This window comes from Myotis brandtii, unplaced genomic scaffold (genome assembly GCF_000412655.1).
Source record: "Myotis brandtii unplaced genomic scaffold, ASM41265v1 scaffold225, whole genome shotgun sequence".
NCBI classification, from domain to species: Eukaryota; Metazoa; Chordata; class Mammalia; order Chiroptera; family Vespertilionidae; genus Myotis; species Myotis brandtii.
In genome coordinates this window covers 4288670-4306550 of record NW_005358435.1, presented here as the reverse complement: position 1 = coordinate 4306550, position 17881 = coordinate 4288670, and the positions used below count along the sequence as shown (strand labels likewise).

At 49.2% G+C, this 17881-nt stretch overlaps 1 protein-coding gene and 1 long non-coding RNA gene across 2 annotated transcripts in view; both read right to left on the bottom strand.

Annotated features, from left to right (window-relative positions):
• The window catches only part of ACSS1 (acyl-CoA synthetase short-chain family member 1), a 47711-nt gene extending 40677 nt beyond the window's left edge, over positions 1–7034 (bottom strand). Inside the window, exons 1-3 of the mRNA XM_005866216.2 lie at positions 7024–7034; positions 5163–5227; positions 4737–4833 (exon numbers count right to left, since the gene is read on the bottom strand). Coding sequence (XP_005866278.2) covers positions 4737–4833; positions 5163–5227; positions 7024–7034 — 173 coding nt within the window. The remainder of the gene's footprint in view (positions 1–4736; positions 4834–5162; positions 5228–7023) is intronic.
• Positions 7035–14717: 7683 nt separating this feature from the next.
• Positions 14718–16692, bottom strand: LOC106726101. Its single transcript, XR_001362118.1, has 2 exons — positions 16368–16692; positions 14718–15957 (listed from the first exon to the last, which is right to left on the bottom strand). It is a non-coding gene; the product is annotated as an uncharacterized LOC106726101 (long non-coding RNA).
• Positions 16693–17881: the final 1189 nt, after the last annotated feature.

Below are 17881 nucleotides of genomic sequence, written 5' to 3'. Positions count from 1 at the left end.
GGGATGCGGGGGGAGGGGCACAAACACGAGAGGACGCCTGCCCTTCCTGGAGCAGCACCGATGCCCAGTTCTGCTACTCTGTTGAAGCAGGGGGTCCCCCGGGGGTGAGGACGACGGAGCCCAACGTGCTGGGGCGTCTGCATGCACGACTCCGGGGACCAGGTTCAGAGACACAGATCCAAGTTTATTGGGGAAGTACAGCCGTATATAAAGGGGTAAGCAGCCAATGCAATAGGGACACACTTGCTATGTTATCCAAAGGGCGTGAGGGTCGGGGCTAAGAGTAGGTGGCTCCTGGAGATTTGTCAGGCGGGCATTGCCACTTTCTGGTGTGCCAAGGAAGTCTGTTCGCTGGAGTGTACTCACAGCGTTGCTTCGGCCGCAGCACTGAGATAGATCTCCTGAGCTCTTCCCACACTCTGTGCTTTACAGCACTGGGCATGACACCATGCGCTGCCCCACACCCACTAGCGTTGGAACAGGACTGGTCTCTAATCCCTGTGTGACACATGAGGATGCTGCGGTCCACAGTGTTAAAACCTGTTACAGCTTAATTACAAGGGTCACATCTGGACTCGGGTTCAAGTTCAGAGCCCTCTTTAAAGAACCTCAGGCTGCCCTCGCTGGTTCGGCTCAGTGGATAGAGCGTTGGCCTGCAGACTGAAGGGTCCCAGGTTCGATTCCGGTCACATGCCTGGGTTGCAGGCTCGATCCCCAGTGGGGGGCATGCAGGAGGCAGCCAATCAATGGTCTCTCTCATCATTGATGTTTTTCTCTCTCTCTCTCCCTCTCCCTGCCTCTCTGAAATTAAAATAAAGAACCTCAGGCAAAAGCTTTGGTAAATACTCTCAGCGTGGCACCCGCAGCCTGCTCTCTCCTGTTTCTGGGCACCCACACACACACCATGGGTCTGAATCTACCTGAGACCCCACCACCACTGTCCTGAAGGAAAGGGATCTGTGCTTCTCCACATCCCCATCCCCCAGGGCCTCTGAAATCTGCCAACCAGAAGTACAGGTGAAGGACAATCGTGTAAAATAGGCACAGGCTGGAGAGCTCCTGTGGACAGCCCCAGGCAGTACAAGAGGGGTTTGCAGTCCTGCTGGTTCATAGGCGAGAACAGCGTCCTCGGGCCATTTCTGAACAACATCTTAACCTGGGCTGGGTGGCCCTCAGGCCCTGGCTCCAGCCTCAGGTCACAGGCTGCCCTCTTTCCTGGGAGATGGAGAGATGTGTGCGGACCATCCCAAGCTGATCCCTGCCAAGCAATCCCTGTGGGAGGCAACCAATAGATGTCTCTCTCACATCTCTCTCTCCCCTTCCACTCTCTAAAAAAAAAAAAAAAAAAAAAAATGGGAAAAATATCCTTGGGTGAGGATTAACAACAACAACAAAAACATGCTTGGAGAATGGAGAATGAGCATGTTTAAAATGTATATGTGCAAGCACATGTGTATACACACACCCCCGTGGGCATGTATGTATATGTATGTCTGCCTACACATATGGAAAACAGTGGCAATTCTTGTGAGTGGGATAAAGGTGTTGCCAATAGTTACTGGGGCCGGAGCTGTTGGTTTGTTAACAAACTCTACAATGATTCTTCAGAAATGTGCCTCGTCCAAAAAATTCAGCAGACCCAGGAGTGAGAGGCTTCGGGCACCTGAGGGATGAGACATTCGCCCAAGCTACTGCCACCGGCAACCCCAAGGTGTTTCCGTAAAGGGCTCAGGCTATGAATCTATAACTTGATCTTTGGGCTTGTGGCCATCCTGGGGCATCTGGGTGCCACCACGGGGAACATCTAACAGGACAGCACTTTATTTTAGTGGCAGTTTTTACGCTGGCAAAACAGCGAGACAACCTGTACGTACACTTTTCTTTTTAGTCAAAGAGTAAATAGTAATAGCCATCCGGTGCTAAGATGCCTAAGGTATGTAAAGCTGTTCTGGGCTAAACCTCCACATTTTGGGAGAGAGAAGAGTTGGCCGCTTGCCCAAGGTTCCTTTGGTGAAGTGGAACTAAAGTTATCCTCAGCTTGAACACGCTGGCTGCGGTCCTGAAAATTCCCCGAGGTTTACAATTAACCACACATCTCCAAAGGCCAGCCTGAGCCCAGCTCTCAGACTGTCGAACGCTGCTGAACACCCACTCGGTGTGTGCACAGGCGATGCCCAGCAAGGAGATATGACCCATCGCCCACCCGCCCCCTGCCCCGGGATCCAGGCATGCCTGAGGCAGCGATGGAAGGAATTCAGCCTGTGGCTGAACCACTTTATCTCAGCATCCAGATGGGAGGCTCCCCCACCCCCACCCACAGAGCCTTGCTCTTTTTACTAACGAATCACACATCACTCCAGTTGGGCCAATCATGGTAAAGAACAGTGGAGCCGGTCTGTCTATTGGAGCAGTGCTCCCTAATCTCTCGTGGGCACAGGTGTCCTGGGGCCTGCCTCCGTTGTCTGATGGGGCCTGAGGTTTATCTGTTTAGGCTCTCGGCTCGGCCGGTGGGAGACAGGTCGATGCGGAGGCTGGAAAGGCCATGAGGGGCTGTGGCCGCTGAGGGTCTTGGCAAAAACAGGAGAGAACCTGTAGGGCAGTGCCCACCGGAAGCTGCAGCAGATTAACACACGTCAGTGTGCTGCACCCAAAGGTCAACCTGAGTAGTTTTATCATCTTTGGCGAATTTTACCACCTTTGGTGATAAATCCCAAGTTCAAACAACAGGAAACTAGAGGGGCCCAGTGCTCTCCCCTCCCTGCTCAGTCACCTGAGTGGCAGGAGAGGAACTGCTGTTCTCAGGCCCCTGGGTCTGGACCTGCTTCTCTGACCCTTCCTGCCACCACATTCCCTCATCCCATCACCCCAGTCACAGGCACCTTCTCTCTGTTCCCGGGGACCTACGCTGAATAAGGACCCCAGGGTTCTGAATTGGCCTGGGAAGTTCTTACCCCATTCTTCTCATGGCCGCTTCTTCTTTTAAAAAAAAAAATATGTTTATTGCTTTCAGAGAGGAAGGGAGAGGGAGAGAGAGATAGAAACATGCCTCCGTTGTCTGATGGGGCCTGAGGTTTATCTGTTTAGGCTCTCGGCTCGGCCGGTGGGAGACAGGTCGATGCGGAGGCTGGAAAGGCCATGAGGGGCTGTGGCCGCTGAGGGTCTTGGCAAAAACAGGAGAGAACCTGTAGGGCAGTGCCCACCGGAAGCTGCAGCAGATTAACACACGTCAGTGTGCTGCACCCAAAGGTCAACCTGAGTAGTTTTATCATCTTTGGCGAATTTTACCACCTTTGGTGATAAATCCCAAGTTCAAACAACAGGAAACTAGAGGGGCCCAGTGCTCTCCCCTCCCTGCTCAGTCACCTGAGTGGCAGGAGAGGAACTGCTGTTCTCAGGCCCCTGGGTCTGGACCTGCTTCTCTGACCCTTCCTGCCACCACATTCCCTCATCCCATCACCCCAGTCACAGGCACCTTCTCTCTGTTCCCGGGGACCTACGCTGAATAAGGACCCCAGGGTTCTGAATTGGCCTGGGAAGTTCTTACCCCATTCTTCTCATGGCCGCTTCTTCTTTTAAAAAAAAATATGTTTATTGCTTTCAGAGAGGAAGGGAGAGGGAGAGAGAGATCGAAACATCAATGATGAGAGAGAATCATCGGTCTGCTGCCTCCTGCATGCCCCCGACTGGGGATCGAGCCCGCAACCCGAGCATGTGCCCTGACCAGGAATCAAACCGTGACCTCCTGGTTCACGCTGTAAACACTGAGCCATGCCAGTCGGGCATGGCTGCTGCTTCTCATCAAGAGACCTCAGCTTAAATGTCACCTCCTCAGACACGCCCAGCCACCCTGCTCTGTGCTTGGGGACTGTGTGGTACAGTGGCACACGATGAAACGTGCTGAATGATTGCACATAAAAAGCTGTAAGACACCCACCAGGAGCATCATCGTGCTCGTGACTCCTTGATGGGGAGTGAGGGTGGTTGTGAAGGACACACAACTTAGTGTCTGAGAAAGTACTGTACAGGGAACCCGAGGGACCTCAAGGCTTTAGCAAAAGGAGACTTACCCCGGGGAAAGGAGACCCAGTGCCCTGCAGTGACGGACAAAGACCCCAGGCAAGGCTGTCCCCACAGGAGGCAGCTCGGTCAGGAGGCCAGTACTCTTCCTGGACAGCGGGTTTGTTCAAACTCCTCAACACACACACAATATCCAGGAGGGTGTGTGGCACTTAGAATATGTGAAGAATTTAAGGAGTCAAAGAATACAAATGCCAGGTGTATCCCCTCTTTAAAAGACTTGATTTTATTTTTGGTCCCACTCTGACAAGCGCACTGAGAGTAATTATAATAATTATGTCAGCGTGTGTTTCATTCAGCTCGCGTTCATGCTCACTTTTCCTGGGATGCGAGAACATACCCATTGTTCCTTCATATTCAGACAACCAGGATGCCTGCCCAGGACCAGACACACACTCACAGAACTGTGCCAACAGCCTCCCAGTGCCCTGAACATTCATCATCGTTGTTCCCAAAGAACCAGTTCCTTCTACGGGAATCTGAAGACGATGAGTATTGCCAAGTGAACAGGAAGGCCAGGCCTCCTCCAAACGGGCCAATTCTGGAAAACACTTCAGCAGAGACACCTGGCACCAGCGTCTGCAGCAGACACAGAGGCCCAGGAGACCCGTGGGGGGTGGGGGGCACCGAGATGCCCGCTGTCAGGGAGCACACAGTACCTGTAGGTGATCCTCACTTCAGTTCCGGGTTCATCTCGCTCCCAGATCAAAGCAACACTCTCTGGGGACTTCTGAACATGCCGATCCAAGCAGTTGACTGCACAAAAACAGGTTAACAAACATTAGACTCGGTGTTCTTAGAGTTTGAATCGGGGGTGGGGGGGGGTCTGGTTCGCTGTGACCTGCACTACTCTCTGATGAGGTGGACCCTTCCCTCATCAAAGGGGAGGTATCTACTTCCTTGCAAGGAGAAGGGTGATTGTCAGAGCCTGGGAAAACAAGACAATAACTACCCAAATTTGATCTCACAGGTTCAGGGTGAGCCCCTGTGGACAATCTGAGGCAGGTACTTCACACCAGTAGTCTCAAGCCCAGCCACACATTGGTGTGACCTGGGCCTCCCCCAGGGACCCTGACCCAATTGACCTTGTGGTTTCAAGGCTCCCTGGGTGGTGCTAATGTGCAGCTGGGGCTGAGCGCCACAGCCTGAGCTGTTGGAAAGAATATTTCATGCAAATAGGATGCTCCTGATGCAATACAAGGTTCATGCCAGGGGCTCTCGCGTGTGGTAGAGATGCACACAGTCCAGGCCAAGGAGCCACATTCCTTCTCAGGTATCCAGCCAGCACCCTAAAACCTAAAACCAGCCTCTGCTCCAAGGAGTGTTGCAATGATGGGGAAATGCAATGCTGGTTTTCCGGAAGGCTCCCCTCCACCCCCCTTCTTACTCAAGCTCAGGTCACATGACTTCCCATAAAAAGAAGAGGTCAGTTCATCCGGTGTATTGTAAACTGAAGATTAGTAAAATCATGTTCATTTGCTGACATCCTGTTCAAGGTGAGCTTAACTGTGGCTGGTAATGCCAGCCTTCGAAGCCGGCCTTTCATTGTTCACCTCCCCATCAGCAGGGGAAATGAACATCACAAATAGCTGTTGGGGGTAGCGGCCATCTGCCCACCTGCTCTTCAGGTCACCCCAATGTCCAGACATATAAATTTGTGTGTTTTTTCTCTTCGGGGCAGTTACGTATCTTCTTCAAATCAATCTCCTCCTACATAACTGGGAGCTGCATTATCTATTATCTCTAACTCAAGAGGCCATGACCAGAAACAAATGAAATACTGAACGTTAAAGTACCGTTATATAAATACAAGGTTCTATATTGCCAACTGATAAATACCATACTATGAGTTAGAGACTTTTAAATGGGATAACCGTTCTGACAAAAGTTATGGGAGATACCAAAAGATCTTATGATTCCTATAGTTCTTGAGAGGGTGAACTCACGTGAAAATATTACATAGTTTAGTGTGTGTGTGTGTGTGTGTGTGTGTGTGTGTGTGAATTACATTTTTCCCTCTTGGGTTATTTTATTCTTATAATAAAAAAAATCATTTCAATTTCCTGGCTCATAACAGGATAAAAATTATACGTCAAAAAATTTTAAATATGAGGTAGATATCATGGAAAAAGTTGCTAATACTACTTACTGATGCAGAAAAGTTATTTGAATTATTAGAAAAGTAGAAGAGAAAACATGCCCCCTCCCCCCAAAAAAAAACAGAAAAGAGGAAAAACAAGATGAGAAACTAAGAAGAAGGGGCTTGGTGGTAGAACCTGGATTTATACAATAAGCCCAAATCAATGTGTGTGTGTGTGTGTGTGTGAGAGAGAGAGAGAGAGAGAGAGAGAGAGAGAGAGAATGGTCTGAAGTTCATATATCAAATTTTCCCACTAAAGCTAGGGATCTCTGACTTCTCTTGAACAATCAGCAGATGAGGACACACTCTCCCCTGGGAGCTAAGGTGGGAGCCACGCCTCAGCCGGCGCTTCCTGTCCCCCCTCCACTGCCTGGCCCTGATGGAGTGGGAAGCAGTGACCCTAAACAGGTCATGACAAGCCTTGGATGCCCAGCTCCTTGAACTGAGGACAGATGTTGAGAAAGGGCTGGAGGGGAAACAGGGTGAGTTAAAGCTGCGCACTGAGCAGGAGTCTGGCAGCAGGGCGCTGCTTCCATGTGCACATGAGTGTTTGTTGGACCCTGGCTGCTCCAGGCATCCCAGATGCAATCCCTTAACCCCACCCAGATCAGTGCTGAGAAGACTCCAGGTGACAGGTGTGCACTCTTATCCGAGAAATCTGCTCCAACACACTTTCTCCCGCCCTGAGGTGGACCTTCTGAGTCACCCTGGAAAGTGGCCAGCTCAGATACAGCTTAGGAAACAGTCTACCCAAGGCCGAGCCAGGAAGCAATAGGAAGGGCCTCGAAACACAAGTAACACCTTACCTGGGGCTCATATACCCACATCACCTGCTCCCACAGCAGTCAGGGTGCCAACACATGACTGCCCAACTTCGAACCTAGACCCTCAGTGCCACGGAGCCAAGCAGGAAGGCAGAGGTGCAGAAGGTGGAGGGGAAAGACTTGCCCCATGATGGACAGCACCCAGAATGTTGCTGACTGGCCAGCAAGACCAGCGCTGTGGCCACCTCTTCCCAGGGCTGACAAACAGCAGGAATTCAGGCAGGTAGGCACTGAGCCCAGGTGCAGTGTCCCTAGGTACCTTCCTTGAACATGGGAGGTGCTGGACAAGTGGCCACCAAGACCCTGAGTGATCGACCTCTCCCTATGGCAGTGCCGATTCTGGTGAGCACCTTCCAGCCTCGGGACCTTTCTGTGGCACACACTCCTTCACCTACTGCCCACTCTCCTGCAGGTCCTGACCTACACATTCTCACTGTCTCAGTGAGCACTTCACGTCCCGGGGACCTCTAACTCGCTTGAGGCTTTTGCACATGCTGTCCCTCTGTGGGCAGGGGCCAGATGTCCTGTTCATATTTTCACACATGCAGCCTAAGCCGGAGCACAGAGCAGAGAAGCACCTCAGCTCCAGATGGTGGACAGACCATTCAAGTCCTTGAGCTAAAGAACAACGATGGAGTCTAAATGGCATGAGGCTAGCCCCATGCCCAGGGGAGGGAACAGACCTCTTCCTGTCTTCATGGCTTTGTTCCTCAAGAAGTTCTCTTGTTGGACTCAGTCAGCACTTCCAAATCCCCCAGAACCTCCAAAGGGCTTCTTAGCACACACATTATGACCCCACAACTACTGGAAGTCTGAGTGAGCAGATCTGGGCAGCCTGAGATTTCCCCTCTAACAGATCCCAGTGACGCTGTTGCTGCTGGTTCAGGCCCAGGCTCCCATAGACAGACATGCATGGCTACCTCTACACGCATTCTACTTTGTATGTGTATTCCCGATTCCAGGGGGCTTTCTTTTCCCTACGGGGACAGGAGTGATCAAAAACACTGCCAGGGAGATGAAAGGTGGAGACTGCATGCACTTTCTTCCAGCCATGGACCAGATTCACAGCTAAACTACTTGAAAACCAACTGAAGTGTAGCTGATCTGAAATAGTGTTTCTAGGTAGCACCGAAGAAGCCCTGTAGAGACTGGTAAGAGGAGATGCAGAAAGGGAAAGCCCCCCTCAGGCAGGTGTGGCGGCCGACAGGCCAGACAGATATTGTCCCTGAAAAGCTCCCTCCCCTGGGAGTGTGGAGGCTCAACCCCACACAGAGATCCCCAACCCAGAGCAACAGAGACGGGAAGAGCCTATGTAGCATTGGGCAGAGGGATTCAGGGGGATTCTGTCCACCTGGGAGACTCGGACCGCACCTACTGTTAGCAGCCACAGCCAGACAAGTTTGCTCCAGACTCCGACTGCTGGAGAGGTTGTGCGGCTGTGTTTGGGTCCAGTGGAGGGGTCTGCGGCTGCACCCAGCAGTGACTTTGAAGGACCATCTACTTTCTGGAAAAGTATTGGGCAGAGAGCCCCAGTCAGTGACTAATCTGTGTGGCTTGGGGGAAAAGGAACGTCTCTTCCACGTCGAGCACAGGGCCGCAGCCCCTCACCTACCTGTGGAGCCACTTGGTCTGCCCCAGCCTGCTGGCTGGCGGTGCAGGGGAGCAGTGCAGGTCTGGGATTTTAAGCCCATACTACGGGGTTCGGGGCCCAATCAGAGCTGGGAATTTCTGCCCCACTTTGTGGAGACCAGCCGCCCAGATAAATCAGAGTCCTGCACGGGGCTGATTTCCTGGCCCCTCCTCCTTGCTTTGGTGGCACAGAGGAGCTGGGATTTGGGCACTGTATCCCCCAAGGAGGCTTCTGTCAGGGAGACAAACAGGCGAGTGCTGAGCTCTGTGACTACACTGTGGAGTGGCAAGTCGGAGCTTCCTGTGAGTTTCACCTCGCAGACCCAGGAAGGAGAGGCAGTGCCCGTCCTCCACTCCTGCAGGCTGCGGACACCACTCCCAACAGGAGACTGCCTGGTTCAGCCTGTGAAGTTCTGGATATCCCCGCTGGGTCAAGTTCTGTGGGGGATGGAGAGCAGCTCACAGCAGGTCATTCAAAGTGTGAGTCCCCACCTGCAGGCTGGGCCCCAGAGATCTTCAACAGGAGACTCTTGACCTATCCCGCTGAGCCCAGGGTGGTACTGCAGAGGAGACTGCAGACTGTACCCAGCCTGAACCTGAAGTGAGACCCCAGAGGGGGAACTAGAGTTGGAGTCTCTGGCAGAGACTAAAGAGTTTGGCTTGGATTTATCAGAAACAGAGCTCAAACCACACAAGACGCCAATCCAATTAGCCACACAAAATGGCACATCCAAAGGGGAATCCTGGCAGGTTCCAGACCCTGCTGGGAATAATCCCACCTTGGGGGGCAGCCCCTGCACAGCATCTCATTCATGGTGATCAAGGTTTACCTCAATAGACACCCAGCCCAAAAGGTTAATGACTATGCCACTGAGCCCATCAAGACACCTCGAGATGGTACCTGCCCAGCAGTTTGCATGCCAGGGGCGGGGGCGGGGGTGAGCCTCATAGTCAGCCAGCCTGAAGGTCGATCCCACCCACAAATGGACCAACATCAATCAAGACCCAATTATAATAGGAGGGCCCAAATAACTCACACAAGAGACATTCCTAGAGCACCCAGCTCAGGAGATCAAGGAGACTGAACCACTGGGTCCCACAGGACACCTACTACAGAAGGCCACCCCACGAAGACTGGTAGTCATTGCAGTCCTATCTAATACACAGAATCAAACACAAAAAGAAAGCCAAAATGGGGAGACAAAGAATCAGGCCCCAAATGAAATAATAGGAGGAATCTCCAGTAAAGGAGCTAAATGAAATGGAGGCAAGCAATTTATCAGAAAAAGAGCTCAAAGTAACTGTTATAAGGATATTCAAAAGCATAAAAAATAACATAGAAACCATAATAAGTAATAGGTCGAAAATGAAAAATGTCGTATCTGAAATACAGAATAGACTGGAAAGAATAATTAGTAGGCTGAACAAAGCAGAGAGTTGGTCAGTGAATTAGAAGACAAGATAGAAAATAAGTCACTCCATCCGAGCAGCAAAAGAAAGAAAGAATTAAAAAGCAAGAGGCTGGTTTAAGGATAATTTGGCACAATGTGAAATGTAACAACATCTATAGAGATACCAGAGGGAGAAGGAAGTGAGCAAGTGATAGAGAACCTCTTTCAAAAATCCAGAGCCCATTTTTAGAGAAAAACTCTCAGCAAAGTGGGAACAGAGGGATTATACTTGAACATAATAAAGGCCCCAAATAGCCTTAGCAATCTTGAGAAAGAAGAACAAAGTTGGAGGGATCGCAATACTAGGTATCAAACTATACTACAAGGCCACTGTCATCAATACAGCCTAGTACTGGTACAAGAACAGGCACATAGATTAATGGAACAGAACAGAGACTGTTCAGAAATTGACCCATGCCATTATGATCAATTAATACTTGACAAAGTAGGCAAAAGCATACAATGGAATAAAGACAGTCTCTTCAATAAATGGTGTTGGGAAAACTGGACAGGTACATGCAAAAAAATGAAACTAGACCACCAACTTACACCATATACAAGAATATACTCAAAATGGATAAGCAACTTAAATATAATTTGCAAAACCATAAAAATCCGAGAAGAAAATAGGCAGCAAAATCTCAGATATCTCATGTAGCAGTATTTTTGCCAATACACCTCCTAGGGCCAGAAAAACAAAGGAAAGAATAAACAAATGGGGCTACATCAAACTAAAAATGTTCTGCACAGCAAAAGAAACAATCAACAAGATGAAAAGGGGACCCACTATATGGGATAACATATTTGCCAACAATACATCTGATAAGGGATTAATTTCTAAAATATATAAAGAACTTGTATAACTCAACAATCCAATTAAGAAATAGGCAAAGGACCTGAATAGACACTTCTCCAAAGAGGACATAATAGATGGCCAAGAGACACATGAAAAAATGCTCAACATCACTAATCACCAGAGATATGTAAATTAAAACTACAATGAGGTATCACCTCACACCTGTCAGAATGGCCACCAGCAACAAATCAACAAACAACAAGTGCTGGCAAGGATGTGGAGAAAAGGAAACCTAGTACACTGCTAGTGGGAATGCAGACTGGTGCAGCCACTGTGGAAAACAGTATGGAGTTTCCTCAAAAAATTAAAAATGGAACTGCCATTTGACCCAGTGACTTCATGTCTGGGAATATATCCTAAGAATCCTGAAATACCAATCAGAAAGAATATATGCACCCCTATGTTCATAGCAGCATTATTTACAATACCTAAGATCTGGAAACAGTCCCAAGTGCCCATCAGTAAATGAGTGGATAAAAAAGCTGTGGTACATTTACACAATGGAATACTATACAGCTATAAAAATGAAGGATCTTTCTGTTACCCTGTGTAACAGCATCGATGGACCTGGAGATGATTATGCTAAGCAAAATAAGCCAGTCAGGGAAAGACAAATATCACATGATCTCACTTATATGTGGAATCTAAAGAAAAAAGTAAACTGGTGAACAAAATAGGCCCGGAGGTATGGATGCCCAAATGCCCACCAGTAGATGAGTGGGTAAAAAAGCTGTGGTACATTTCCAAAATAAATACTACCTGGCTGTAAAAAAGAAGGAACTCTTATCCTGGCAGGTGCTTCTCAGTGGTTAAAGCTTTGGCCCGCACACAGAAGGGTTATGGGTTTGATTCCCAGTCAAGGCACATACCTGGGTTGCAGATTCTTTCCTTAGCCCCCGGTTGGAATGTGTAGGAGGCAACCAATCGATTTGTCTCTCTCACATCGATGTTTTTCTCTTTCTCTCCCTCTCCCTTCCTCTCTCTCTAAAAATCAATGGGAAAAATATCCTCAAGTGAGGATTAACAAAAAAAAATATAGAAGAAACTCTTCCCTTTGCAACAGCATGGTGAACCTGGATATTAATATGCTAAGCAAAATAAGCCAGTCAAAGAAAGATAAATACCACATGACCTCAGTAATATATATAATCTAATGAACAAAATAAACTGATGAACAAAATGGGTTTAGAGGAGGCACGGATACATGGAGTAGACTGACAGATCTCAGAAGGGAGGGTGGGGAAGGGGATGGGAAAAGATTAACCAAAGTACATTTATGCATATAACGCACAGCCCCTGGACACAGACAATAGTGTGGTGGAGGCCTGGGGTGGGGCAGGGGCTGGTCGAGAGGGGCAAAAGCAGGGAAAATGGTGGACATCTGTAATACTGTCAACAATAAAAATAATAATAAATTTTAAGAAAAAACACTTGCCAGCTCTGTAAGACATCTGCCCTCACCTACATCACAGGTCAAACCCATCCTCCAGAGTCCATCCCTGTCCAAACACTCATTAAGCAGAGAGGACACACTTGTTATTTAATCTAAATGTCACTTTCTTAATCCAAAATGGGGGTAACAGTTCCTAACTCTGGGCGAGACAACAGGAATTAGATGCCACTGGAGAGTTTCCCGTCCCAGGGTCAGATTGTGTGCAGTGTTCCCAGGGACAGGCAGTTTCTCAGCTGCCATGGTTTACACTCATTTGACATGGGCACCTAGAGAAAGCACAGTGCAGGGTCTGAGTGACAGTGGCCCTAAAACACCATGTGATCCATTGGCATTTAACACATATGGATGGTTCCTGCTATTGCTCCAACTTCAGGGAGAAAAGCAAAGAAGGAAGGGAGAGAGCAAGGATAAAGGAAGAAATTCTTACTCCTCCACATTTTAACAAGTGTCTCCACCCATAGAACTGAGCAGTGGGACAAGAAAATTCCGCTTACAAGCATTGCCAGGAAGAGTTGGGCAAGACCCTAATGCAATTTAAGACTCAGCTCAAACCCCACCTCCTAACTCAAATTTCCCAGCAATGATCTCTCTTTCTCTCCATCACGCAGTGGCCCACACCATTTAACACTTAGTTATTCTGCCCAGTGCTCCCATTCTGGGACACAACGCTGGCTCTGCTAAACTCCCCTCAGTCTAATTCACAAGGTCCCTAAGATTCACATATCATGGGGGCTGACATCATAATTCTTCCCTTAGCAACTGTAAATGCCTTGAGGAAGTTACCCTAGAGTGGATTTGCTCATTTACTGATCTATGATTCACGTCCTCATGAGAATGCACTCTGTGGCACTGGGGCATTTTCTGCACTGCTCATCACTGTACATGAGTTGGAACCTTTATTTCCACATCTGTACAATGGGACCACCAACCACTTCACACTGCTGTCATGACAATGAGATGAGAAGAGGCTCCATCATGTTCACCTCAAGGCAGGTCTACCATTGAACCTAACAGCTCTGCAAATAGTTCAGCAAATGACTGCTGATGGTTCATAGGTTTGGGTTTTTGTTTTTTGTCTTTTAAAGAAAAGAGGTTATAATATCCATTATAAAGATGGCACACGCTTATGCAGGAATTTTCAAGAACTCCTGTCAGTTGTTTAAATACATCCTTCCCCTCCCCAACTTGAAGTAAACCCACACACAGAAATTCTATTTTAATCAAAAGAAACAAGGGAGCTAATATTCACAAAAGGATTCACAATGGGTTTTCCTTAAATAGAAACTCTCCCTGGCACGAGGTAAGATATTACATCAGTCACAAAAATCGTATCTGCCAACTTTCCAGAAGCATCTGCCCTTTAAAACTACAGGCCTCTGAAAACTACAGAGAAATCAGTCCCTTCTGGAGGACCTTTCTCCTAAGACCTGGGGTCACATTTTCATTTCAAGTTCCTTGGAAGACCTTAGACAAGTTACTTCAATTGCTGAGAAATAAGCAAAGCACCAGGACTATAGTGTCTTGCGATTGTCAGTGTATCCACCTTCTAAATGATTGGAGGCACGTCATAAAGAAAAGTATAGCAAAGTGGTTCCCATTGCTGCAACGAATGTCCCCAGAAGCACCCAGAAATCTCTGTGTTCAATGCTTGGTTAAAAATAGTTTCTCTATACCCTTGCTTGAAAGTAAGAATACACACACTTAAAAAAAAATCAGACTCAGAATTTGGTATTTAGGAGAGAGAGTACGGTTGTGTTTTTGTTTTGTTTTTTAATATATTTTATTGGGAAGGGAGAGGGACAGAGAGCTAGAAACATCGATGAGAGAGAAACATTGACCAGCCACCCCCTGCACACCCTCCACCGGGGACGCGCCCGCAACCAAACGGTTGTGTGTTTTGAAAGCAACATACGCGATTACCCTCCAGTTCTGCATCTGCACCTTCCTGACATCTTGAGTCTACACACCACAGAGCAAAACATCAGTTGAGCCGTGTGGAGGACAGAGCCAAATTTCAAAGTCTGGGAAGAATCCTTTTTAGATCTTTGGAGCCCTGCTGACCACCTGCATACCCTCCTGACTCATTTCCAGCCTCATCCAGACTGATGAGACGCAAGCGCGTGTGGTCCTGTTCAGAGGAAACACAGCACTCTCAGCAGCACTGCTGAAGGTCAGGCTCAATGTCACAGCCCCCTAGCCACCCCCAGCTCCCTACTCCCACAGGACTCATTAATTAATAACAAAGGCCAGTGATTGGATGTGAGTAAAGACTATGCAGAGAACTTTATAAGTGTTTTCTCATTTAATGCTAACAACAGCCCTGGGTGTCCCCAGGCCATCCACTTCGGGTCAGAAGAAACCTAGCAGCTTCTGCTGTAGTGTCTGTGACCTCTGGTCGATGTCCCCTGGGCCCTGTGTAAGTGGTTTAGGACACAGTTCCAGCTGAGCCAGCCTGAGTCCTCCCAGTCAAGGCCCCAGACTTGTGATGACAGCCTCAGACACAGGTCAATGGGGAGCAGAAGCAAGCCATGCCCATGGGGCCCTGTCCAAAGTCCTGACCCACAGAGCGGTGAGAGTCCTAAAACTCTTGGGGGCGGTTTGATAAGCAACAATAGTAACTAGAACAGAATTCAGACTGTCTTACTGTACAGACAAGGAGATCCGTGTAGAGAACAGTAAGGGGAAAGCAAGGAGGCAGACGCAGGTGGAATTCTCAAGACATACCCAGAACCACTAAGCTGTACTGCACCACCCATCTGCCATTTCTGTTTGCTTGCTAGAGTCATCTCCAGTACACTAATCCCAATTCTGCCCATTTAGAAGTGTCTTGTCTGCCCTACTTTGGGGACTATAGGTCAGTGGTTCTCAACCTTGTATGTCCCTCAGGAGCACCCGGAGAGCTTATAAACACAGATGGCAGAGCGCCACCGTCAGGGTTTTGGATTCCGGGGTTTCGGATAAGGCCCGAGAACTTGCATGTCTAATAAAATTCCCAGGTGCTGCTGGTCTGGGGACCACAGTTGGAGAATTAGTGGTACAGATGTTCCTGAAGGGGTCATGGGAGTTTCAAAAGTGATACTCCTTTGGAATAAGCCATCATTACAGTGACTATCACACAGACAGATCAGCCCAAAGCATACCCACCATTCCACAACTCTCTAGGGGGCTCCCAGAGCAGCTATGGCCTGGCCTGGTCTTTTTCATACCATCGCCTCTGTGGCTTGCAGACACTGTCAACGGGCAGAGATATTCCTGACAGATGAGAGGGTGGACATACACATTCAAGGTGAGAATGCTGCTGAAAACCTGTTTTTCCACAGGGCAGGTTCTGAAGCTCAGTTTCTGGTAAAAATAAGTGAAGGAAAAAGAGGCACTTCTGCTGGCCAACCACAGGTTGAGCCTGACTGAGTGGGGCTCAAGAGGCCCTTCCTGCCTGTCCCAGGAGGTCCATCCCCAGTGACTGATCTGGGAGTGAGAGGCTACAAGTGTGCATGAGCCAACCCTGACCATCCCCAGTGGCCTCGGACCTCCACAGCCCCAGTCGCTTGCACAAGAGCTGCACATTACATGTTCTGCTCTCTCCTGCAAGTGGCTCTCTTCCCTTCAAGGGTAACTCTGCAAACCTACGGGTTTGTTTTGTGCTTCTTTTACCCACTAGTTCAAGGACACTTGCTGCTGACTCAATTTTAAAGAAAACACTTATCTCGTAAGTGATTCATTTTAATTAAACCATCAAAGTAGTATACAAAATGGGGGGGGGAAATCTGGCCCAAAGTTCTTCCCTAAGTTTCTTTGTTTGAAAAATAACTGCAAGAGCCCTAGCTGGTTTGGCTCAGTGGACAGAGTGTTGGCCTGCAGACCAAAGGGTCCCGGGTTCAATTCCGGTCAAAGGGCATGTACCTTGGTTGCAGGCTCCTCCTTGGCCCGGGCCTCGGACCTCCACAGCCCCAGTCGCTTGCACAAGAGCTGCACATTACATGTTCTGCTCTCTCCTGCAAGTGGCTCTCTTCCCTTCAAGGGTAACTCTGCAAACCTACGGGTTTGTTTTGTGCTTCTTTTACCCACTAGTTCAAGGACACTTGCTGCTGACTCAATTTTAAAGAAAACACTTATCTCGTAAGTGATTCATTTTAATTAAACCATCAAAGTAGTATACAAAATGGGGGGGGGAAATCTGGCCCAAAGTTCTTCCCTAAGTTTCTTTGTTTGAAAAATAACTGCAAGAGCCCTAGCTGGTTTGGCTCAGTGGACAGAGTGTTGGCCTGCAGACCAAAGGGTCCCGGGTTCAATTCCGGTCAAAGGGCATGTACCTTGGTTGCAGGCTCCTCCTTGGCCCGGGCCCTGGTCAGGGTGAGTGCAGGAGGCAACCAATCAATGCGTTTCTCTCATATCGATGTTTCTGTCTGCCTTTCCCTCTCTCTCCCACTCTCTCTAAAAGATCAAAGGAAAAATATCCTCAGGTGAGGATTAACAAAAATATATATTGAAAAAAAGAAAAAGAACTGCAAGACACTACCTATCATTGTATGGCTATTTGTAAATATGATAAAATTGCTATTACTTATTGATCACCAATAAGTGCTGGGCCTGTTCCACACCTCCAGCACTCTGTCCTCACAATCAATCTACAAGCGGGCTTACTGTCCCCGGTTTACAAATGAGGCGACAGGCTCAGAGGAGAAGTCACAGGCCCAGTAAATGGTGGAGTTGTGCAAACACCAGACCCTACCCCCGAAGTTCAGGTCTTGGCCAGGACCTGACCCTGCCATTAAGATCTGCATGTCCTCCCCAGAAACATCCCCTAGACCCCACTTCCATCCTCCCTAGCCATGCAGCCCCCTGAGCACCCCAGCTGGCTGTAAATCCCCTCCTCCCCAGGCTACCCACACCCCAGTCTACCCTGCCTGGATGGCCTCCAGTTCCTGGGCCTTCTCTCCTGGCAGCCTCCGGGCACAGTGTACTCCTCCCACCACCCAAATCCCAAATCTGAACTCGACAATACAGTAGTAGATTCAATCTCAGCAGATACCAAAGGACTCAGTGGCTGGTGGTGCTGGTTTCTGGGACCTCAAACAGAACCAGGTCTAAAGCATCCCACAGGCACCGCCAGGGAGCAAGGAGATAAGTGATTCCAGCTGCTGGCCCCTGGGTTCCCTCCTCCCAGGCTACGCGCCACCGCTCGGTTTGTTTACTTGGGCAACATATCTCCCCAGGCCAGTCGCCGGGCGGGCAGCTGGTGGTAACACAGAGTACGGGGAAGTCCCGGCTCCTGTGCACCCGGCACCCACCACCCCAGCCTGCCCCGGGTGTCGCCTGCTGCTCCCCGCGGTTACACTTGAGCGCCCACCATTGGAGGAGGCGGCAGGGCAGGCAGGGCCAGCAGCTGGGCGACCCGAGCTGACAACCGGGGAAGTGGGGGGACGCGGAGTGACAGCGGAGAGGGAGGCTTGG